Source organism: Moschus berezovskii, chromosome 24 (genome assembly GCF_049115385.1).
Source record: "Moschus berezovskii isolate FMDL1 chromosome 24, NW_MosBer_1.0, whole genome shotgun sequence".
NCBI lineage: Eukaryota > Metazoa > Chordata > Mammalia > Artiodactyla > Moschidae > Moschus > Moschus berezovskii.
Window position 1 is genome coordinate 43,784,909 of NC_142483.1, and position 26,037 is coordinate 43,810,945.

A 26,037-nucleotide genomic window follows, 5' to 3' on the forward strand; every position below is an offset into this window, starting at 1 on the left:
CAATAAACTGTGGAACATTCTGAAAGAGATGGGAATACCAGACCACCTGACCTGCCTCTTGAGAAACCTGTATGCAGGTCAGGAAGCAACAGTTAGAACTGGACACGGAACAACAGACTGGTTCCAAATAGGAAAAGGAGTACGTCAAGGTTGTATATTGCCACCCTGCTTATTTAACTTATATGCAGAGTACATCATGAGGAACGCTGGGCTGGAAGAAGCACAAGCTGGAATCAAGATTGCCGGGAGAAATATCAATAATCTCAGATACGCAGATGACACCACCCTTATGGCAGAAAGTGAAGAGGAACTCAAAAGCCTCTTGAGGAAAGTGAAAGAGGAGAGTGAAAAGGTTGGCTTGAAGCTCAACATTCAGAAAACGAAGATCATGGCATCTGGTCCCATCACTTCATGGGAAATAGATGGGGAAACAGCGGAAACCGTGTCAGACTTTATTTTTTTGGGCTCCAAAATCACTGCAGATGCTGATTGCAGCCAGGAAATGAAAAGACGCTTACTCCTTGGAAGGAAAGTTATAACCAACCTAGATAGCATATTAAAAAGCAGAGACATTACTTTGCCAACCAAGGTCCGTCTAGTCAAGGCTATGGTTTTTCCCGTGGTCATGTATGGATGTGAAAGTTGGACTGTGAAGAAAGCTGATCACCGAAGAATTGATGCTTTTGAACTGTGGTGCTGGAGAAGACTCTTGAGAGTCACTGGGACTGCAAGGAGATCCACCCAGTCCATTCCAAAGGAGATCAACCCTGGGTGTTCATTGGAAGGACTGATGCTAAAGCTGAAGCTCCAATACTTTGACCACCTCATGCGAAGAGTTGACTCACTGGAAAAGACTCTGATGCTGGGAAGGATTGGTGGTGGGAGGAGAAGGGGACGACAGAGAATGAGATGGCTGGATGGCATCACCGACTCGATGGACATGAGTTTGAGTGAACTCTGGGAGTTGGTGATGGACAGGGAGGCCTGGCATGCTGTGATTCATGGGGTCGCAAAGAGTCGGACACGACTAAGCGACTGAACTGAATGCCATTCTCCCAAATCATAACACCCTCGCCTACTCCCACAGAGAGCAAAAGACTGTTCTATACATCTGTGTCTTTTTTGCTGTCTCGCCTATAAGGTTGTCATTACCCATCTTTCTAAATTCCATATATATGCATGGAGTCGCAAGGAGTCAGTCACGACTGAGCAACTGAACTGAACTAAACTGAACTGAATGTTTCTGAGATTCATCCTGTTGTTTCAAATGTTAGGGGTTAATTCTTTTTTGAATGTATTGCAACATGTTTATGGATACTGAGGTTGTTTTCAGTTTAAAATAGTATGAAAAACCTGCTATAACATTTATCTATGCTGCTGCTGCTGCTGTGAAGTCGCTTCAGTAGTGTTCGACTCTGTGCAACCCCATAGACAGCAGCCCACCAGGCTCCCCCATCCCTGGGATTCTCCAGGCAAGAACACTGGAGTGGGTTGCCATTTCCTTATCCAATGCACAAAAGTGAAAAGTGAAAGTGAAGTCGCTCAGTCATGTCCAACTCTTAGTGACCCCATGGACTGCTGCCTACCAGGCTCCTCTGTCCATGGGATTTTCCAAGCAAAAGAGTACTGGAGTGGGGTGCCATTGCCTTCTCTGAACATTTATCTGTAACACTCATAAAACTGTTTACTTACAACTAATGAACTTTATTTTTTGTAAACTACACTTGATAAATCTGATTCTAAAAATCTAGGTGTGGATATATGCTTTCACTTCTGTTGGGTAAATAGCTAGGAGTAAGTAGCTGCATGTGTCAATTTATAACAAACTACTAAACTGTTTACTTAAGCGACTATATCATTCTGCATTCTCACCAGAAATGTATGAGTTCCATGTTCAATTTTTTGGGAGAAATTTTGTAGAATTAGTATTATTTCCTTCCTTATGTATGTCATAAAATTCCCCACTGAAGCCATTTGGATCTGGAATTTTCTTCCTGGGGATGCAAATTCAATTTAGCTCCCAGATGAAGGAATATTCGTGCTTATCTACTTTGCCTTGACTAAGGCTTAGTAATTTGGGTCATTCAGGAACATTGTCCATTTCATGTATGTGCCCAAATGCATTGCCATAAAGTTACTTGTAATACTCTTATCATCTTCTAATTACAATAGGATACTTAGTATCCTCTCTCTTTTATTCCTGGCACCCACAATTTGTGTTTTCTTTTAGTCCTAATCAGGCTTGCCAGAGGTTTCTCAATTTTGTTGATCTTTTCAAACAACCAGCTTGAGGTTTCATAGATTTTCTGTTATTTTTCTGTCTTCAACTCCATTGATTTCTGCTCTTATCTTCACTATTACTTTCTTTCTGCTTGCTTTGGATGGAATTTACCCTTCTTTTTTCTAGTTTCTTAAGATGATAGTGTTCATGATAAATTTAAAACCTCTTCTCTTTTCTAGCATCAGCTGTTAATGCTTCCCATGTCCTCCTAGGCACTGCTTCAGCTGCAACCCACACTGGCATGATGCATTTTCATTCAGTCCAATTTATTCCCTAATCTGTTTTTACTTCATCCAGTACATTTTTCAATTCAAGTATGTTTGTCATCTGAGGAATTCTATTTGGTCTTTTTTATAGGGCCCACTTCTCAACTCAGCAGGACCCTCCTTGATTCTTCCTTTCTGACATAAAGAGCGTATTTGTAAATGCTGTTTTAACATTCTTATCTACTAGTTTTATCAGTTCTGTCATTCCTGTGTGTTAGTTGCTCAGTCATGTCCGCCTCTTTGTGACCCATGGACTCTGTAGCCTGCCAGGTGCCTTTGTCCATGGAATTCTCCAGGCCGGAATACTGGAGGGGGTTGCTATTCCCTTCTCCAGGGGATCTTCCTGACCCAGGGATCAAACCCAGGTCTCCTGCATTGCAGGCAGATTCTTTACAGTCTGATCCACCAGGGAAGCTCTGGTTCTATTCATTGAGTTTTCTCTTTTCTAGGATCTCTTTTTTTTTTTCCTTCTTTGAATTCCTGGTAATTTCAATAGGATACTGTTAATTTTACATTGTTGGTGGCAAAATGTTATTCTATCCTTAAACTGAAGGACATCAAACTTCCTGGAGTCAACAAAATCATTTCATGCTTCGCTTTAAAATTTTATCAGGGCAAATTATTAAGAGAAGAGAATGAGAACACAAGCCAAAGAAAGACTGGGTAAAAATATCTGCAAAAGATGCAACTGGTAAAGGACTTATTCAAAATATATAAAGAACTTTTAAAACTCAGTAAGAAAATGAACCCAATTAAAATATAGGCAGAGCAAAAAAGATTTACCAAAGAAGATTTATAAATGGCAAGTAAGCATAGGAAAAGATGTTCAGCATCATGTCATTAGAAAATTGCACATTAAAACAATGAGATACCACTATACACCTAACAGAATGGCAAAAATCCAAACACAAACATCACCATATGCAGTGGGAATGCAAAATGGCACAGACACTTCCAAAGATAACTTGGCAGTTTCTTAAAAAACTAAAGGTACCTTATGACCCAGCAATCACATTCCTCAGTATTTACCCGAATGAACTGAAAACTTATGTTCACACAAAAACCTGCACAAAAACATTTATAGCTTTTTTCATAATTGCCAAAAGAGGCAATCAAGATGTTCTTCAATAAGGGAACCGGTTAATGAACTTTAGTATATCCAGAAAATAGATTATTCAGCTCCCAAAAAACAATGAGCTATAAAGCCATGAGAAAACTTAGAGGAAGCTTATGCATTACTAAGGGAAAGAATGAAAAGAATATATACTATATGAATCCAACTGTATGACATTCGGGAAAAGACAAAACTATGAAGACAGAAATAAGATAAGTGGCTGCCAGGGGTGAAGGATAAAGATATGAAGCACATAGGATTTTTAGGGCAATGAAACTATTCCTGTGTACCACAACAGTAGAAATATAGCACTGGATGTTTGTCAAAACCCATAGAATATATAATACCAAGACTGAACTCTGAGTAAACTGTGGATTCTGAGTGATAACTAGGTGTCAATGTAGGTTTATCAGTTATAACAAATGTAGCACTCTGGTGTGGGGTGTTGACAGTAGGAGACCCTGTGCCTGTGTCATATTAGGAGAAACACAGAACTATCAATATTTTCCACTCAACTTTGCTGTGAACCTAAAACGGCTAAAAAACAGTCTATTAAAAAAATATTTTTCCTAAGGAAAATTAAAGCAGCAAGTAGCCTGAAGAAGGGATCGGCAAATAACAGTCCAAGGGTCAAATGCAACCCATGGCCAATTTTTGTATGGTCCTCAAGCTAAGACTGGTATTCATATTTTAGAAAGGATTATAAACAAACAAGAACATTTGACAGAAACCATATGTAGCCTGCAAAGCCTAAACTATGTATTATCTGGCCTTAGGGTAGTTGAAGTGAAGTGAAGTTGCTCAGTACTGTCCGACTCTGCGACACCATGGACTATAGCCTACCAGGCTCCTCCATCTGTGGGATTCTCCAGGCAAGAGTACTGGAGTGGGTTGCCATTTCCTTCTCCAGGGATCTTCCCAACCCAGGAATCGAACCCGAGTCTCCTGCATTGGAGGCAGACGCTTTAACCTCTGAGCCACCAGGGAAGCCTAAGGTAATTGCTGCTGCTGCTGCTAAGTCACTTCAGTCGTGTCCGACTCTGTGTGACCCCAGAGACGGCAGCCCACCAGGCTCCCCCGTTCCTGAGATTCTCCAAGCAAGAAAACTGGAGTGGGTTGCCATTTCCTTCTCCACTAAGGTAGTTAAGCTTTACTAATAAAGGAGTAATACCTTTCTGAGGCTTCTGCCTAATGCCTTACATACTAAGTTTTTTCAACTGTGCCTGGTGGTGAATTCAAGCTGTTTCCTGTCCTGTGTGAACCGCATGAATTGTTCTGGAACTAATCTTTCCAAGTTTTTCTCTGGTCTTGGGCAGTTTCCTCTCATTCAAGGCTAGAAGGCTAGGTAGCCAAAGACTTGCCTGGATCTTTCTATAGATCTTTAGAGCTCTATTCTCTCTGTGGATCCCTCCTTTCTGGGACTCTGTCCTGTCACCCTGGCCTCCACAACTTTGATTTATGTTGTACCTATTCAGTGATACCACAAGATTATTTTGGGTTCCCCCCACCCGGGGCCATAAAACTGCCTGCCAACTGCTGGAGCTGTAGAGCTCATCATTTTATTTGTTCTCTTTCTCTTGGGGAATAACAGTCCTGTGCTATCTTTTATTCCAATATCTAAAAATCCATTGATTTACATATTTCATCTGGTTTTCTAGCTTCTACGGGGGGAAGTAAGTACAGTCTATTATTCCATCGGGCTAGGAGTAGAAATCTCCATTTACTTTGATCTTTGTGTACTGGGAAAGTTTTTTTTTTCCTTACCAAAATGTTGATTTTTTTTTTACATTTTTATTTGACTATAGTTGTTTCGGAGAAGGCAATGGCAAGCCACTCCAGTACTATTGCCTAGAAAATCCCATGGATGGAGGAGCCTGGTAGGCTGCAGTCGGTGGGGTCGCTAAGGGTCGGACACGACTGAGCGACTTCACTTTCACTTTCCACTTTCACACATTGGAGAAGGAAATGGCAACCCACTCCAGTGTTCTTGCCTGGAGAATCCCAGGGACGGGGGAGCCTGGTGGGCTTCCGTCTATGGGGTCGCACAGAGTCGGACACGACTGAAGTGACTTAGCAGCATAGTTGTTTTACAATGTGTTAGGTTCTGCTGTACAGAAAAGTGAATCAGCTATTGTTGCTAAGTTGTGTCTGACTCTTTGTGACCCCATGAACTGTAGCATGCCAGGCTTCTCTATCCATCACTATCCCCCTGAGTTAGCGCAAACTCAAGTCTATTCAGTCAGTGATGCCATCCAGCTATCTCATCCTCTGTTGTCACCTTCTCCTCATGCCTTCAATCTTTCCCAGCATCAGGGTCTTTTCCTGTGAGTCAGCTCCTTGCACCAGGTAGCCAAAGTATTAGAGCTTCAGCTTCAGCATCAGTCCTTACAATGAATATTCAGGGTTGATTTCCTTTAGGATTGCCTGGTTTGATCTCCATGCAGTCCAAGGGACTCTCAAGAGTCTTCTCCAACACCACAGTTCAAAAGCATCAGTTCTTTGGCACTCAGCTTTCTTCATGGTCCAGCTCTCACATCCATACAAGACTACTGGAAAAACCATAGTTTTTACTATAAAGACCTTTGTCTGCAAAATGATGGTTCTGCTTTTTAATATGTTGTCTATGTTTGTTATCATGAGAAACGCTAAGCTGATAAAGCACAAGTTGGAATCAAGATTGCTAGAAGTACCAATAGCCTCAGATATGCAGATTACACCACCCTTATGGCAGAAAGTGAAGAGGAACTAAAAAGCCTCTTGAGGAAAGTGAAAGAGGAGAGTGAAAAAGTTGGCTTGAAGCTCAACATTCAGAAAACGAAGATCATGGCATCTGGTCCCATCACTTCATGGGAAATAGATGGGGAAAGAGTGGAAACAGTGTCAGACTTTATTTTGGGGGGCTCAAAAATCACTGCAGATGCTGATTGCAGCCAGGAAATTAAAAGATGCTTACTCCTTGGAAGGAAAGTTATGACCAACCTAGATAGCATATTAAAAAGCAGAGACATTACTTTGCCAACCAAGGTCTGTCTAGTCAAGGCTATGGTTTTTCCCGTGGTCATGTATGGATGTGAGAGTTGGACTGTGAAGAAAGCTGATCGCTGAAGAATTGATGCTTTTGAACTGTGGTGCTGGAGAAGACTCTTGAGAGTCCCTTGGACTGCAAGGAGATCCAACCAGTCCATTTTAAAGGAGATCCATCCTGGGTGTTCACTGGAAGGACTGATGCTAAAGCTGAAGCTCCAATACTTTGGCCACCTCATGTGAAGAGTTGACTCACTGGAAAACACTCTGATGCTGGGAGGGATTGGGGGCAGGAGGAGAAGGGGACGGCAGAGAATGAGATGGCTGGATGGCATCACCGATTCGATGGAGATGAGTTTGAGTGAACTCCGGGAGTTGCTGATGACAGGGAGGCCTGGCATGCTGTGATTCATGGGGTTGCGAAGAGTTGGACACGACTGAGCGACTGAACTGAACTGAACTCAACTAGACCCATGTGTTATTTAGTGTATTATTTAGTTTCCAAATTACCTGGTGACTTTACAGAGGGCTTTGTTTCTGACTTCTAATTTGATTAATCTTGTGGTAGCGAACAGACTCTCTGTACTGAATGAATTCACACGGTGAACCTTCTGCGCATCCCCAGGGCTCGCTCTCTCTGTACTACTTGCTCCTCTCCACACTCGATCTTGCAAACTTTAGCTCCTTCAGCTTCCCTGGGCTGTCTTTCTCTGTAACTCAAGAGCCCACCAGGCTCTGCTTGGGAACCCCTGCGCTCAGCCTAGAACTGTTACAGTGCTTGTCTCACTTTTTCATCTCTAGGAGATTCCTGTCCTTCGTTATCATTGTTTCTAACATCTTGAAAACTATTTCACGTGTTTTGCCCATTTACTGGTGGTTGTGTTTTTTAGGGAGGGTGGAGAGGGGTGTATACCAATTGTTCTGTCCTAGCCAGAAGCAGAACTCCCCTAAAGTCTAATCTGTAATATGATACACACTGACAACTATAACCCACATAAATAAAAGTTCTTTGGTGCGCTAGACAAACTTAAGAGTGTACAAAGGCTTAGAGAATTGAGAGAACTGTTGCCCTAAACTGCAGTGTCCTAGGGCTTAGTTTTGGGCTTTGTTCCCACAGCACTCTCCTCGCAGGTAATTTAAGTATGCAATTTAAAATCACTCTTCTTTTTGTTAGGTAGATTCACCCATTCATACTTAACTCTTTTTTCCACTTGAATATCCACTAGAAACCCAAATTTAACACAGCAAAATAGGAATTCTGATCCCTTTTCCCTATCCACAATCCTTGCCCTGGTCTCCATCTCAGTAAATGGCATCATTTCTCCAGCTGCTTGAACCAAAAATGTAGGAGTAATTCCTGATTTCTCGTTTAGTCATAGGGGTATGTTAAATTCATCAGCAAGTACTACTGGCTCTAGTTCAAAAGTTTACCTTGAATTGTCAATTTTAGTTCTACGACCACTCTAGAAATGCCACATCTCTGGCCTAATTTACTAAAGCAGCCTCACTTCCTACAGGTCTCTCACCTACTTACAGGAATCTTCCTGGACCAGCAGCTCCATCACTGTCTACCTCTACCTGAAGTCACTTCACAGCACATAACACGAATCTGAGACATCTTACTCACCTGTTAACTATTACCAATATAATGTAAGCTCCGCTTGAGCTGAAACATCATCTGCTTTTTGAATGTTATATTCCCAATATCTAGAATATTGTCTGGGATACTGTAACTGGTAACCAATAAATATTACTTGAGTGAAGAGCCATCAGATTGGTTTTCTTAACATTTCTTGCCACCTTACAATTTATTCTCTGTTCACCACACATCGTCTTTTTATATGTAGATAAAATCATATTATTTGTCTTTCTAAACTCTCCAATGACTTCCCACTGCAGTAAGAATAAAACCCAAAATACACTCCTAAAAGGTCTTATGGGGTCTGGCCCCACCTCCCTATACACCACTCTTTCCCTCCCCTTCACTCCCTACACTCTTCACACTCACCTGCACTGTGTCTATTTCAGGGCCTCTGACTGATATCCTCTCTGCCTGGAATACTATTCCTCCAAAGTAATGTGAAGCATTACTTTTATTTTAAGGTAACAATTCATCTTTTAATTTTAATTGTTACCTTGTTTCAAAGGTCAACTCCTTAAGAAAAGCCTTCTGATGACATTATCCTAATGTCTCCATAATTTCTATCAAATTACTCCATTTTATTTTTTTATCGCTTGCCAATGCAGGAGACGTGGGTTGGATCCCTGGGTTGGGAAGATCTCCTAGAGTAGGAAAAGGCAATCCATTCCAGTATTCTTGTCTGGAAACTCGGTGGACAGAGGAGCTCGGTGGGCTACAGTCCAAGGGGTGCAGAGACAGACATGACTAAGCGTGCACACATATACGCATCAAACGTCAACTCTTTAAGGAAAGCCTTTTCCTGATGATATTATCTAATGGCCTCATAATTCCTATCAAATTACTGTTTTATTTTCTTTATAGCATCTGCCATCTAAAATTGTGTTATTCGCTGATTTATTGTTTTTAATCTGTCTACTATTAGAATATGACAAGAGGTCTTATCTCTATGACAAGAGGTCTTGTCACTACTCTATACTCAGTATATAGAACAGCAGCTGGCACATGGCAGATGCTCAATAAACATTTAGTCAATTAATGAACAACCTAATAAAAAAATAAAGGAACAAATAAAGCTAACATGTCTTGCCTACTTAACAAGATTAAGCTGGTACTCTCAGGAAAAGTTTCAGGAGATAATCCCAGAGTGTTCATTAGAGATTAGTTTTTCTTTACTTGGCAAAGTATAAAACTATCTATTACCAAGGTAAAGACCATGAAGATTCCTAAAATATGTCTGTCATGGCAGTTAGGCAATTAGAGTAATTCTCTGTCAGGCTAAGATTCCACCTCTTAGCAATTCAGTCTTAAGTAAGAAGCAATTTAGTCTTAACTAAGAAGACTTATCAAAAGCATTTGCAATCTGAAATTCATAAGTAACTCAATAAACTCATTTCATTCAACCCCATATCAAATATATTTTCTATAGATCTGCAACTAAGGTGCAAAATGATTTCACTATTTCTCTCCTCTTCTAAAAGAGGAAATTATGAATACAAATCTATCCCAGAGAGTGCTAAAGAAAATAAGATATACCATCACAAAACCACCAAAGTTACTCATTCATAAAATTAAGCTTTTTAAAAGCACTATAACCTGAAACTAAAGCTTCAGTTCAGTCGCTCAGTCATGTCCGACTCTTTGCGACCCCATGAATCACAGCACGCCAGGCTTCCCTGTCCATCACCAAAGAAGTTCCCAACACACAAATTATTTACTCAGATACAAAGCACAGCACAGGCAAAGGGCTTCAAGTTGAGTATCTGGTGAGTGTGGGTTTAATTTCCAGTCCTGCTTTTCACTAATAGCTATGTGGGCAACTTATCTAAGCCAAACAATAAATCAAGAATAAAAGTAATATTTCCAATTATGTACAGATGCAATACCCACTTTCCCAGGGAGTTTCCTGGAAAATGTATCCCACCAAAACAAGAAAAAAGAAGAGGTGGATTTGGATCCTGAAATAAATCAGCTGCCATAGGAGGGAGGCTAGGATACCCAGAAGACTGGTGACAGGGAGCTCCAAGGCAGTCATGAAAGAGGCCCAGAGAGAGCAGCCACAGTGGACTGGAAAAGAGCTGGGGCTGCTTCATGCAAGAGGCTCCTGAGAGAAAAGTGAGTTGATAAACTATCTATGAGGTTCACTGTAAAGTGATTCACATTTCTGATGGAAAGTTTAGAGATAAATTAATACCAGATAAATAGAAAACTAAGCACAGGAAATGATTAATTACAGGAAAAACAGAATGCTTTCCTGAAAGGAATTACAAATGTAAAAACGGAAAAAATATAATGCTCTCAGTTCTTAGCTGGGGCGTTACAACAAAAGACAAATTTATATAAGAAAAACAAAACAGATGCTTATTAACATGTATACCTCATGTGTTTATGGAAGACACCCAGAGAAAAACTCTTAAGCCACTCAGAAGTGATTTACAACACTGGCTTAAATATCATCTTCAGCTAGATTTGAAAAAAAAAAAAGAAGGTGTGAGGGAGGCCAGTTATGGGGAGATGGCCAGGAAAACCACAGTTACCAAGAGTGAAATCTGTTATGCTGATTTAAGTCCAAGCCTTCTCTATCAACAGGAAACTAACTTACTTCTAGGGATAGAGAGGGGAGGAGGGACAGACACCTTCGTGCTGTGTTGTGCTTAGTCACTTTAGTTGTGTCCAACTCTGTGCAACCCCATGGATTGTAGTCCCCCCAGGCTCCTCCATCTATGGGGATTCTCCAGGCAAGAATACTGGAGTGGGTTGCCATGCTCTGCTCTAGGCAATCTTCCCAACCCTCAGATTGAACTCAGGTCTCTTGAACTGCAGGTGGACTTTTTACCATCTGAGCCAAATGGAGGGGAGGCAGAGAGGTTTTCTTTCTGCTGCTTCACAAATGCCTTCTCCTCAAAGAAATACGTCACGGTGACAAATTCTTGGGAAGTGGCATATTCTGCTACCTTTCATAACCACAGTATGTATGCTGCCTGGTTCAAACTGTATACAATGTCTCTAACTAATACCAACCTTATAAAAAAATTAGGACAATATTCAGAGATTGAGAGGAAGGTGAAGAATCACGATGTAAAATGGAGCTAAATTTTCATTTTTCAAATTAGGACTTCAATCAATTGTTAACATGGAAAACTGAAAAACTCTCCAAGAAATAGTAGAAAGGATAATCTTTTATAAAAATGAAGGTAATTATTAAAACAAAAGCCCAAAAGTTTGACAGTTGTTAATTCAAGGAAATGGAAATGGAGACAGGTTGGTGGTGGACGAGGCAGATTTTTTTAAATAAGCCTTACAGAAATGTGATCTTAAAAAGAGTGTATTAAAACATTAACAAAAATATTTTAAAAAAAGAACAGCTATCAATGGCATATTTAGATCCTGATACTAAATGAAACTGTGACTAAAACTATAATGATAATAAGCACTTGACCTTTAGGAAGTGCCCCCAAAGGTTGGTTTTTGTTTTTTTTTAAAGTATATACTGAAGTTTATTTTATAGCTAAGTGAATTAACTTAACATGACTATTTAGTAAAATTAAACTTTTAAAAGATATTGAAATGGTGGGCAATAGATATTTGTATATTTTCTTGTCTGTATCTGACCCACATTTTCTTTAGTGTAGCATAAATTGTTAGATGCCATCCTTTAGTGATTTATTTTTGTATTGTACAAATTTTCTGATGCCCTTATTATTACAGGCTTTAGTTTTGCTGCTTCAGTGATCATCTGATATTATCGAGCTCCAGTATCAAGAAAAATTACTTTGCTTCCCAAAGGCTTATCAAAGAAGACTGATTACACCTATTTATCATTAGAGCACCAGAGCTGTGATTCCTGGGGCTCAACCTCCAGTCTGTGACTCCTCCAGACTCCTTCCCCGACTCTGGGAAGGCTCGAGCCACCACGACTATTGTACTCGTGTACACAGGTACAGCTACCTAATTGACAAACAGTAATGTGCTCACATCTGGTACCTGTGCACTTCATCCTTCCTCCCCACAGATCACAGTTGGATCTGCCCCTTCAAAGCTTAAAAAGTGAAAAAAGAAAACAGTTCTCTTAGCACAACTAAGACATACCATTTGTGGGATACTCAATCAGCAAATATTAACTCTCCACCACTGACCGGGCAATTTAAATGTAAATTTAAATTGGAAACCAACCAAACAACCAAAGAATAAACAGCTACCTAAGTGACAAAACAGTAATGTGCTCACACTGGGAAAGATACATACAAACATCATTAAGGAAAATGAAGTGATAAAGTTGGGAAGCTGGTAATAATGAGTAAAATGAAAACTATTTTCGGCACAAATTTGCAAGCTACAGAGTACTGAAATTCTTTACAGAAACACTGTCACTGAGTGGCCTGAGGACAGGATGGTAAGTCAGGAATGTTTCCATTTGAATCCCATTTTCTTCTCACAGAGATGCTTTGACAGCAACTAATTAATATTTGCAAAATGCTTAGTGATGAGCTCAAAGTAAATGTGAGTCACAAATCAAACAAAAGGCACATTTGACAAAATTCAGCGCCCATTTATGATTAAAACTCTTCAAAACATGGGCATAGAAGGAACCTACCTTAACATAGTAAAGGCCATATATAATAAGCCTACAGCAAACATTATTCTCAATGGTGAGAAACTGAAAGCATTCCCCCTAAGATCAGGAACAAGACAAGGGTGTCCACTTTCACCACTATTATTCAACATAGTTCTGGAAGTCCGAGCTACAGCAATCAGAGAAGAAAAAGAAATAAAAGGAATCCAGATAGGAAAAGAAGGAGTAAAGCTCTCACGTTTTACAGATGACATGATACTGGACATAGAAAACCCTAAAGATAGTATCAGAAATTAATAGAGCTAATCAGCGAATTTAGCAAAGTTGCAGGATACAAAAGCAATACACAGAAATCACTTGCATTTCTATGAACTAACGATGAGAAATTAAGGAATCAACCCCATTCACCACTGCAATAAAAAGAATTAAATATCTAAGAATAAACTCACTTAAGGAGACAAAAGAACTGTACAGAAAATTATAAGACACTAATGAAAGAAATCAAAGAGGACATAAACAGATGGAGCAATATTCCATGTTCCTGGGTAGGAGGAATCAATGTTGTGAAAATGACTATACTATCAAACCCAATCTACAGATTCAATGTGATATCCCTATCAAATTAAAAATGGCATTTTTTACAGAACTAGAACAAAGAATTTCACAATTCATATGGAAACACAATAGACCCAGAATAGCCAAAGCAGTCTTGAGAAAGAAGAACGGAGATGGAGGAATCAACCTTCCTGACTTCAGATTACACTACAAAGCTACAGTCATCAAGACAGTATGGTACTGGCACAAGAACAGAAATATAGACCAATGGAACAAGATAGTAAACCCAGAAATAAACCCATGCATCTATGAATACCCTATTTTTGACAAAGGAAGCAAGAATATACAGTGGGGCAAAGACAGCCTCTTCAATAAATGGTGCTGGGAAAACTAGACAGCTACATGTAAAGGAATGAAATTAGAACACTTTCTAACACCATACACAAAGATAAACTCAAAATGGATTAAAGACCTAAATGTAAGACCAGAAACTATAAAACTCTTAGAGGAAAACATAGGAAGAACACTCGACAACATAAATCAAAGCAAGATCCTCTATGACCCACCTCCTAGATTAATGGAAATAAAAACAAAAGTAAACAAGTGGGACCTGATTAAACTTAAAAGCTTTCGCACAGCAAAGGAAACTATAAGCAAGGTGAAAAGATAAATCTCAGAATGGGAGAAAATAATGGCAAATGAAAAACGGACAAAGGATTAATTTCCAAAATATACAAGCAGTTCATACAACTCAATACCAGGAAAACAACCCACCCAATCAAAAAGTGGGAAAAAGACATAAACAGACATCTCTCCAAAGAAGACATACAGATGGCTAACAAACACTTGAAAAGATGCTCAACACTGCTCATTATTATAGAAATCCAAATCAAAACCACAATGAGATATCACCTCACACCAATCAGAATGGCCATCATCAAAAAGTCTGCAAGCAATAAATGCTGCAGAGTGTGTGGAGACAAGGGAATGCTCTTGCACTGTTGGTGGGAATGTAAACTGATACAGCCACTATGGAAGATGGTACAGAGATTCCTTAAAAAACTAGGAATAAAACCACTGTATGACCCAGCAATCCCACTCCTAAGCATACGCCCTGAGGAAACCAGGGTTGAAAAAGACACATGTATCCCATTGTTCATTGCAGCACTATTTACAATAGCTAGAACATGGAAGCAACCTAGATGCCCATCGACAGATGAATGGATAAAGAAGTTGTGGTACATATACACAATGGAATATTACTAAGCCATAAAAAGGAACACATTTGAGTCAGTTCTGATGAGGTGGATGAACCTAGAACCTATGATACAGAGTGAGGTGAGTCAGAAAGAGAAAAATAAATATCATATTCCAATGTACATATATGGAATCTAGAAAAATGGTTCTGAAGAATTTATTTATAGGGCAGCAGTGGAGAAACAGTCATAGAGAATAGACTTATGGACATGGGGAGAGGGGAGGAGAGGATGAGATGTATGGAGAGAGTAACATGGAAACTTACATTACCATATGTAAAACAGATAGCCAAAAGGAATTTGCTGTATGGCTCAGGAAACTCACAAAGGGGCACTGTACCAATCTAGAAGGGTGGGATGGGGAGGGAGACGGGAGGGAGGTTCAAAAGGGAGGGGATATATGTATACCTATGGCTGTTTCATGTTGAGGTTTGACAGAAAACAACAAAATTTTGTAAAGCAATTATCCTTCAATAAAAATATAAATTAAAAAAACAGAAGAAAACTTGTAACTCATCAAAAAAAGAAAAGAGCAGGCACATACTTGCAAAAAAAAAAAGTCACTGAGTAAACAGTCAACCAAAATTCAGTCTCTTAAGTAATATTAACAGGAAAGTTTGCACTGAACATTAATATACAAAACATATTTTTAAAAAACTACTTAAGATGAAAAACTGCAAGCCAAGTCTTGCAAATAAAGAAAGTATAGCATAACTTACGATATTTACTGTGAATTTCATCTATTTCCTTTTCTGTTTTGTCCTTTGTAAAAACCATTATCTAAAAAAATGAAATATTCTTAATTAAAAATTTTTAAAAATGACAAAAAAAGAAATTAGTACAATAAACTTAAAAGTCTCTAATGTGGATGTTTAAAATTGAGGAAAATAATATCTCATCCCTGTTTTATATAGACCAAGAAGATTAACTCCTATTTACTTCTTTTAATATTGTAATTAATATATGTTTTACTCACATCAGTAGAAAATGCAACAATGATTGTACTAGAATATATAAAGTGTTAACACAAAAATCAATTAAATTTCCTATGTTCAATATTTAATTTTTCACATTCATTAGTACAACAGGTTACACAAGACCGAAGAGACATTTAGTAGGTCATTAATAAGGCAGATCTCCCTGTTTGTCTTCTATCTTTTCCCAATCTAACTCCAAAGTCTACCACACAGGTAATATGTAGAGAAAATGCAATACAAGACTTCATATGTTAAATTTCTAGTTCACTTTTTAAAATATTAAACTTCAAAGATCAGAAACGTACTGACACAATTAATTATAGCCTCCATCTTAGAGTCAGCACATGGGTAATAACAAAACCAACAAAAATCTCATTTTTTTCCTATCTGATTATAAACTTACTTGCCTAAAGTTGTTGCTTTCCTTACAAACACGCTACCGATGGCCTAGAAAATGTCTACATGGGAAAGCTCAAAACACTTCCTCCAGTGTCAAAGGAGACAATGACTATTTTCTTCTTTGATACCCTTTCCTCAAGTTTTGGACCATCAAGCTAGAGGAAGGCAATAGTGAAGGAATTTAGGTCTCTGATTCCCTCAACAAGCTCAACAGATGCTCAATCCTTGTCAACTCTTACAATTACTTAACTTATCAACCAATATAATATATAATATCAACCAATTCTGAATTGCAGAATGCCAGCACTAAAAGGGGACCTCAGAGATCATACAGTTCAACCAGAGTCTTACAGATGAAGATCCTAAGGGTCACACAGGTTAAGTGGTAAACAGCTTATTAAATGCAACTGCCAGAGAAAGGGTCAATACCAAGGTTACGTGATGTACAGGCACATGACTTTCCCAAAAAACTATAATTCACTAATAAACTCTATTTTGGATTGATTTTGTGCCAGACGACTGCTAAATACAATAGAATTTTGTACTAAAAATGAGCTGCAAGTAAATCATAATACATTAAATGGAAAAGTATTCTAGTACATTTCCCACTGAACAGATTCAATACCAGTTTGCTTTAATTTGTAGGGTATTCAACTTTTCTTTCCTTCATTTCTACCAAGATACTTAAAGAGACCATCAACATACACTTTCATTGAGTTTACTAGCTTCAAAACGCATCCGAGTCTTCTCCATATTTTCAATTTCTTGAACTATTTCAGCAGCTGTTAAAACAAGGACATATAACCAACATTAATTACATGACATTGCTCAATGTACTCTAGTTATATGAACTATTAACACTGAAGCTAGATGATGGGTATACGTGAACTCCCTGTTTGGTCTTTATAAATTTTTTTCTATCAGTCTAAAGTTATTTCAAAAGAAAAAGAAAAAGAAAAAATAAGAACACAGAGTTAAAACATTTAACTTTTACACATGCAATTACAGTTTAAAAAATAACCAGAAGAGACAGCAAAGTCATTTTGCTCTTTCCTTTGAGTAAATGGCTATAAACAGAAGTTCCAATGGAAGATGAAAATTAATCTGTTAGTGTGAATTCTATTCTTAGGGGATATCCACTTTAATGCCAATGTACAAAATGTTATAAGAAGCTACTTTTCAAAGAAAGTCAAAGGTCTATAAATAGCAGCGGGGGAAATGACCCAGACTTCAGAATTTTTGTCAGTAGGTGTAGTTACCAATCATATACATCAAAGAGATCTGGAATATGCTCCATCTCATATACCTTTGACTGCAAATACAATGAAATTTATCAATGCTATCTTTTTGCCTACTAGGCCACCACATTAAGACTAACATACATACAGTGTAGGGGAAAAAACCACAGGCCCTGACACATACACATCTATACATAAAAGGATACTATATCTAGAAAGGAGTGTAAATGACAGACAACACATCATTAGGCATGGCTGACACTGTTTAGGCTAGATAACTGGTAAACAGGGGAAACCATCATATTCTTCACCATAAGAATTTAAATTCTATATAAATTTATACAAAATCCCTATTAAAAAGTTTCTTACAAAACCCACAGTCCTTGAGAGGATCACTTAAGAATTCAATTACCTCAATTCAAAGTCTATTTTTCAAGGACTGAGAGGTACCCCTTGCCTCCCTAATATCATTAAAACCAGTAGAAACAATGTAAACAATCTCTATGAGCTGAACAGGTAACATAAATTTACTGAATCATGGTATAACAGAAAAGCAAACAGACCACTTGCATTCTGCCCAATCCACTCACCCAAGTATCACTCAAGATAGAGAACTTCTGGCATATTACTCTCTTCTAACATATTAAGGAAACTATTAGGACTAGATGCAACTCAGGAGCTTCAATCTTTCAGGGGGACTTCTGATTCTGTTTATGATATAAAGACCTGGATATAGTGTCACTCACAACCTAGTAACAAGAAAAGCCTGAATAACTTATAAAACTGTAACTCTTCTTGAATCCATCAGAGTTAAGTTCACAGAGAAACCAACTAGCCTGAAATCTAAGGAAAAATCAGATGTCTTCGAGGAGAGGGTCATGAGTATTGGCTCACATAATTAAAATATGGATCATCCTACTGCTGGGTAAGAAGATTTCAGATAACCTTTCTGATGGATTGTAAAAGGCCAAGGGTGAACCACCATAACTGTATAAAAATCCTGGGAAGCTTAGATGTGGGGCTCACACCAAATTCAAGGTTATTTTCTACAGACTTTACTGGGTATTCTCAAGAAATACTGAAGGAAGGCTGAGAATCAGAAAAAGTATCCCTCCACATCCAGGCCTGGGAAAGAACAGTCTCCATTGCAGGAAGGACATGAAGCCCCATTCCTCTAACCCTTAGGAAATAAAACTGTTAAGCCACCGAGGGAAGGTCAGCAAAACTGAAGACCCCAGAGCACAGGTAAATGGAGACAGGAAACAAACAAAATCCTCTACTCTGGCAGAGAGGTCAGGAAACCCCGGGCCCTGATCACTAGAGGACCCTTGCCACTTGGGGAGGCACAGGGTCACTGAGAGCCCCACCCAAGACCCAGGATCAAGGGCCTGCCTAAGACAGAGGCTAAGCTAGAACAACAGAGAACAACCTCATGCTCCCTTCCCTGAAGCCAGGACCTCCATGTGACAAGTAGCTGTAATCAGCCACTGGGAGAGAAGCGAGCATGGAAAGAGACTTTTTCAGGTTCGGGTTCACAGGGAAAACCTAAGTGTGAATGAGGCCGGAACATTTTAAAAACAAACTTCTGGTAACTCAGGCACCAACCCAAGCACAGGGGATATGAAACTGGTGGTCGACTACAGATAACTACAGCAACAAAAAAACCCAAAGCAACCAACCACACATGGTAAAGTCCCAGCAGAAGAGGAGACAAGCCCCTTCTTCAGTCATTCACACTACTGACTTCAGTATTCAGCATCTCAAATATTGTCTGCTTTTAACCAAAACTTACAAAGATATACGAACAAGCAAGCAAATAACAACAACAAAATCAAACTCACCCAGATTTTAGAACTACCAGCCATGAAATTTAAAATAACTATGATAATATGCTAAAATATCTAGTGGAAAAGATGAACAACACGCATTAACAGATGGGTCATTTCAGGAGAGAGATACCATCAAGAATAAAATAGAAACATTAGAAATAAAAAAAAACAGAGATAACTTGACCCAGCTAAGGGAAGAACTGGTGAACTTGAAAATGAGATTGATGGTATTACCCAAACTGAAACAGAAAAAAGGGGGAGAGGGAAACACACACACAAAAACAGGAGTAGAGTATCTAAAAGCTGAGGGACAATATCAAATGGTCTAATAAACATGTAATAGAAATCCCATAATAAAAAGGGGAGAAGAAATATTTGAAGACCTAATGGCCAGAATCTGCTAAATATAATGAAGATATCAAACCACAAATACAACAAGCTCAAAGCATATCAAGCAAAATAAATAACAACAACAAATAACAAAACAAAAACACAACAATATAGACAGAGAAAATCTTCCAGCCAATCAGAAAAAGGGATTTACTATACAAAAAAAGGCCAAGTATTACATCGTGTTTCTCATCAAAAACTTCAAGCCAGCAGAAAATGGAATGAAAAATTTGAAGTGCTGGGAGTGGGTAAAAACCCACTGATCCAGAATTCTATGCCAATGTAAATATTTTTTAGAAGTAAAAGAGAAATAAAAACTGAGACAAACAAAAACTGAGAGAATATATTATTAGCAGACCAGTACCATATTAAGTGTTAAAGGACGTTCTTCAAGCAGAAGAAATGTAAAACCAGAAATTCATCTCTATAAGAAGAAACAAAGTGCTAAAAATGGTAAAAATGAAGATAAATAGGAAATATATTTTTCTTATTTTTAACTCCAATACTTTGGCCACTTGATGAGAAGAACTGACTCACTGGAAAAGACCCTGATGCTGGGAAAGACTGAAGGCGAGAGGAGAAGGGGACAACAGAGGATGAGATGGTTGGATGGCATCACCAACTCGATATGGACAAGCTCCAGGAGTTGGTGATGGACAGGGAAGCCTGGCACGCTATATATAGTCCAAGGGGTCGCAAAGAGTTGGACACGACTGAGAGACTGAACTGAACTGAACTGACTCTTAACTGCTATAAAAGATAATGGTCTGTTTAGAGGAAAGTGTCTTTGTTCAGATTTCTTACTAGGATTAAGGAGGAAACTACACAATGAAGACACTGATGAGGTGATCAAAAGTGCCATCACAAATGAAGGGCACAAAGATGTCAAATACCTCTAGATGAGATGTTCTGAGAAGGACAAAACATCACTTATATAGTATTCTGGCCACAAATGCCAACCTGAATGTAATTATAATGAAACACAGGGCAAAGCCAAAATGAGAAACATTCTATTTGGGAAAAAACCCAACAATAACAAAGACTGTATTCTTTTAAAATGCCAATGTCATAAAAGACCAAGCAAGGCTTAGGAACTGTTCCAGAATGAAAGAGATTGAAAGGATATTACAACTAAATTTAATATTGTGATTCAAAACTGGATCATGTACTGGAGGGGGGAAACAATCTATAAAGGCCATTATTGGGTCAACTGCTGAAACTAGAATAGAGATGAAAGTTGATACTTGTACTGCAGCAATAAAAGAGAACATCTCTTTTTCTAGGAAATACACAATGAAGCGTTTAGCAGACAAAATTATACGCCCTATTCTCAGTTTAAGAGAAAAATATGTGTAAATAAAGAAGCATATACTCAAACACATATACATCAATACATAAAGCAAATGGGAGAAAATGCTAACAGGTGAATCTGTGTGCAAGGTATCTATGTATTCTTTATGATAATGTTTCAAATTTCCCATAAATTAAAAATTATTTCAAAATAAAGTTGTTTTTTTTTAATGCTAAATTAAGACTTTCAGACAAAAGCTGAAGGAACTTGTCTCAACAACATGTGTGCATTACAAGAAAGATTAAATGAAGATTTTCAGGCCAAAAGAAAATGACATAAGATAGAAACCTGGTTCTAAGCAAAGAAATGAAGAATAACACAAACAGTGACAGTGTAGGCATATAAAGACTTTCCTTCTCAATTTTTAAAATCTCTTTAAAGGAAAATTGACAGTTTAAAGCAAAAATGGTAAAGTAAAATGAGATTTATAACAAAGAAGAAAAATCTATGACAATAAAACCGGGATGGATCAAGGTTAAGATAGTGGAACAGGAGGATCTGGGGTCCATTCTTCCCCTACAAGTACATCAAGAATACATCTCCAAGTGGAACAATTTGCAGAGCACCTGCTGAACACCAGTAGAGGAACTCAGACACCTAAAACCAAGGATGGAAGGAGTAAGGTCCTAATGTAACACACATAGCATAATGTTATTTGAATGTGGACTGTGATAAGTTGAAGATGCAAATAGTAAGCTCTAAAAGAACAGAGATACAGCTAATAAACCAATAGTGAAGATATAGAACTAAAATATAATCTAGAAGAAAGCAAGAAAATAAAGCAAAAAAAACAAAGAATGGACAAGACAAATAGAAAAGAGCAAGTTGGTAGACTTAAACCCCACCAAACAGATTAAATGAAATGAAAAAGTTTTAAACTCTACAATTTAATGGCATATCTTGTCAAATTAAATTTAAAAAGCAGATCCAAACCATATACTGTTTACCAAAAACCACAGTTTAAACACAATATGTTTAAAGAAAAAAGTGAAATAAGGTTATTACTCATGGAATATCACCAGAGACTAAAACAACTATTTCATTATAATAGATTAATTCATCAAAAACACATACCAATACTAAATGCACAAGCACCTAATTGGTGACATTCAAAAATGTAAAGAGAACAGAATATACTGAAAGGAAAAATTAAAAACCTATAAATATCCTTTGAGATTTCAATAATGTTCTCAGTAAGTGACAGAACTAAACAGCATCAGTAATGATGTAGAAGACGTGAATATAATACCTTAGCAACTTTACATAATTAACATTAGAGATCACTGAACAAATAAAGCAAAATTTTCAAGTGCCTAAGGAACACTCACCAAGGAAGACCTAATGCTGCGTTTTAAAACAAGTCTCAATAAATGTAAAGGGCCCCAAATCATACAGAACTCCTTCAATGGAATCAAATTAGAAATGAATAAAAAAGATATATGAGAAATACTCAGATATTTGGAAACTGAAAACACTTCCAAATAATCCATGGGTCAAAGAAGAGATCACAACAAAAATCAGAAAATATTTTAACTGAATAAAAAGGAAAACGCAAGAGAAATAAAAGCATATGGCTACATACAAATCTATAAGCCCATGTTCATAGCAGCTTTACCCAGAAGAGCCAGAAACTGAAGACAAGTCCAGTTGCCTATTAGTAGTCATTTATTCATCATTTCAAAATCTAGAACATTTCCTTTACCCTCAAAAGTTCTTCTGCCCAATAAGTTCCCTCCTCCTTACCCTTAAGCCCTGGGACATACCGATCTCTTCTATGCCCCCAAAGTTTTGTCTTTTCTAAAATGCCAGATAAATGTTTTCAAGGTATACAGCAAGTAGTCCTTTGTATGTCAGTGCTTTTGAGATTTATCCACATTGTGGCATTTATCAGTAGCTCATTCATTTTTATTGCTAAGCAGTGTTCCATTGTATGCTGCTGCTGCTGCTAAGTCACTTCAGTCAGTGTCCGACTCTGCGACCCCACAGACAGCAGCCCACCAGGCTTCCCCGCCCCCAGGACTCTCCAGGCAAGAACACTGGAGTGGGTTGCCATTTCCTTCTCCAATGCATGAAAGTGAAAGTTAAGTCGCTCAGTCGTGTCCAACTCCTAGCGACCCCACGGACTGCAGCGCACCAGGCTCCTCCATCTGTGGGATTTTCCAGGCAAGAGTACTGGAGTAGGTTGCCATTTCCTTCTCCATGGATGGCTCCACCACAATTTGCATACAACCATTCACCTATTAATAGACAATCTCAATAAACAACAAAGCTGGAGGAACTACACTACCAGCCAGCAAGATCTACTATAAATCACTAATCAAATAATTAAGACACTGCACTAGTGGCACAAGGATAAATAAACGACCCAATGGAACAAAACAATGTTCAGACCCACACATAACACAGCTGATTTTCAAACAAGAGGTATGACAGTTCAATGTGTAAAGGGTGCTTTTTCAATAAACGCTGCTACATCAATTAGCTGATCATATGGAAAAAACAAAAGAATCTCCCCTCTTACCATGCAACATATGCTTAAACCAATTTCAGATAAATTGTAGGCTGAAAGGTAGATGCAAAAAGAATAATGCTTTTAGGGAAAAAAAAAATGATCATGTGGCAAGGCAAAGACATAAATAGTAGTATCTGATGGAAAAAATGCAACAAATTGGATACAAAATTGAAAATTTCTACCTCTCAAATGAAGCCATTAAGAGAGTGAAAAGATGAAAGGAGATTAAGCAAATATACACCGAGGAAGATCTAAATCCAGAAAAATTCAAGTAATCCCAGAAATAAATTAAGAAGCAATAGATCCATAACACAAAAAAACTGGGCATAAGACTTAAATGGATATTTCACCCAGAAGAATATCCAGATGGCCAATAATTATATAAAAATATGGTGAACACTATAAGCCATTCAGTTCAGTTCAGTCACTCAGTTGTGTCCAACTTTTGTGACCCCATGAACTGCAGCACGCCAGGCCTCCCTGTCCATCACCAACTCCCGGAGTTCACCCAACCTCATGTCCATCGAGTAGGTGATGCCAACCAGCCATCTCATCCTCTGTCGTGCCCTTCTCCTCCTGCCCCAAATCACTCCCAGCATCAGAACCTTTTCTAATGAGTCAACTCTTCGCATGAGGTGGCCAAAATATTGAGTTTCAACTGTAGTATCAGTCCTTCCAATGAATACCCAGGATTGATCTCCTTTAGAATGGACTGGTTGGATCTCCATTAGGGAAGCAAAAATTAAAACCATAATGAGATACTACCATGGACGCACTAGAATGGCCAAAAAGGAAAACTCACAAAACTGATGATGAAAATTATGTGGAAAAATTGGAATTCTCATACCTTCCTGATGAGAGCATACATTGGCACCTGGGTCTCTGTCGTACCCAGGAAAGCTAAACGTCTGCAAAAACAACAATTTCACACGTAGGTATATGTAATGCCTAACTATGTATGCCTATGACCACCAAGAGACCTGTGAAAGATTACTCATAACAGCATTATTCTTTAAGAGCCAGAGTGGAAAAACCCAAGCGTTCGTCAACCATGGACATTTGTGTAATATGTCCTATTCATATAATGGAATACGCTATAGCAACAAAAATTTTTCAAAAATCACAACTGTACACAAAAACATGGACAAATCTTATAATGTCGCAGAAAATTAAGCCAGACTCAAAAGAATGTATAAGCTACTTATTATCCCATATTTAAGATAAAATACAGGCAAAATGAAAATACGGTTTTAGATGTCAGGAAGGTGGTCATCTGTGAGGATAAAGGCAGCAACTATTGGGAGGGGTGGGCTGGCCTTGTAGGATTCTGGCAGGGCTCTGAGGAGTTGTTACAAAGGCACCTTCCCTGAACTTTGTGATCATTCACTGAACAATACATTTATAACTTGTGTAATTTTCTGTTTATATATTATACCTTATTTTTTTTTAAATCAGGCAATTCTATCCATATGTTAATAACTGAAAGAACTCCAAAATTTGTGTGAGGTTAAGTGAACTGAACTGAAGTGGAAAGAACAAACTATTAAGTAGTGTGTCTGCAAAACAAAATTTTGATGAAATAATAATAATCACATATATTTTTGGGTAAAACAATCTTAATAATCTAATGATAACATCTATTCTATGCTAACTACCTGCTAAGGTACAAGTCCTCTTTATAAGCATTTTATCATTTAGTCTGGACAAAAACACTATGAACTAGGTAGTATGACAACTCCTACTTAATGGGAGAGAAAACTGAGGTCAGATATAAGTAACTTGCCCAGTCACCCAGTCATAAAGCTGCAAAACTAGGATTATCTTATAGGCCATGCTCTCTCAAGCAACCCTCATATATATGAGAAGCTGGGAGTGGTGGTTGCCTCTGAGAAGAGAAGGGGGACAGAGAGATAAGCTGAGAGAAAGGCTGGCTTATCACAGGACACTCTAGATATCTTCTGAAGGAGTGTATTTGAATGTTTAGCTATTCTCAAAAATGTATTAAAATTTTCTCTGTGGTTTATAACCCCTGAGTCATACAAAACTGCTTTATCCCAAGGGTAAATAAAATTCATTGTTTTATTACTTTACCTGATTTAGGATGCAAGGCATCACACTGGGCATTGTACATGTGTACAAATTCTTGGTGCCTTTTAATGAGCTGCTGTTTATTTCCTTGAACAGATAATCCATGCTGTTTTAGCTTTTTCTTTAAATCTCGATCTGAGAGCAAGTTATATACAGTTTTAGGCAGCGGCTTCCTTTTGTGAACAAAACTGAAAAGGAAAAAAGGGATCACTGAGGGTTACTGTGAATTATCAAACGGTTCTCATGTAAAACAGTAATTTACCTTCTGCTCAATACCAAGGTGACTGGGAGAATTGTAGAAACATTAGGATAAAAATGGAAAAGAGAAGAAGGATCAAATTGGTGAATCAAGTTGACAGTATTCACATGACAGTGATGCATCTGAGGTGGTGGTGGGACATTCAGACAGAAGGGTCTAGGTGGCAGCCAATACTTGGAGAGTCAGATCTCAGACAAGAGATCAGGCCTAAAGATGCAGACCTGGGACTCATGCAGAAGGCTATGGACTAAATGCTATGAGAATGTAGGATCACGCTTATATGAAA

The 26,037-nt window shown here is 38.2% G+C and overlaps 1 protein-coding gene across 2 annotated transcripts in view; it reads right to left on the reverse strand.

Moving 5' to 3' along the window:
• The window catches only part of RAD18 (RAD18 E3 ubiquitin protein ligase), a 102,331-nt gene that overhangs the window by 44,666 nt on the left and 31,628 nt on the right, over positions 1-26,037 (reverse strand). For both annotated transcript variants that reach the window (XM_055414376.2, XM_055414375.2), the window contains exons 7-9: positions 25,496-25,680; positions 16,790-16,866; positions 15,428-15,488 (exon numbers count right to left, since the gene is read on the reverse strand). In XM_055414376.2, coding sequence (XP_055270351.2) covers positions 15,428-15,488; positions 16,790-16,866; positions 25,496-25,680 — 323 coding nt within the window. The remainder of the gene's footprint in view (positions 1-15,427; positions 15,489-16,789; positions 16,867-25,495; positions 25,681-26,037) is intronic.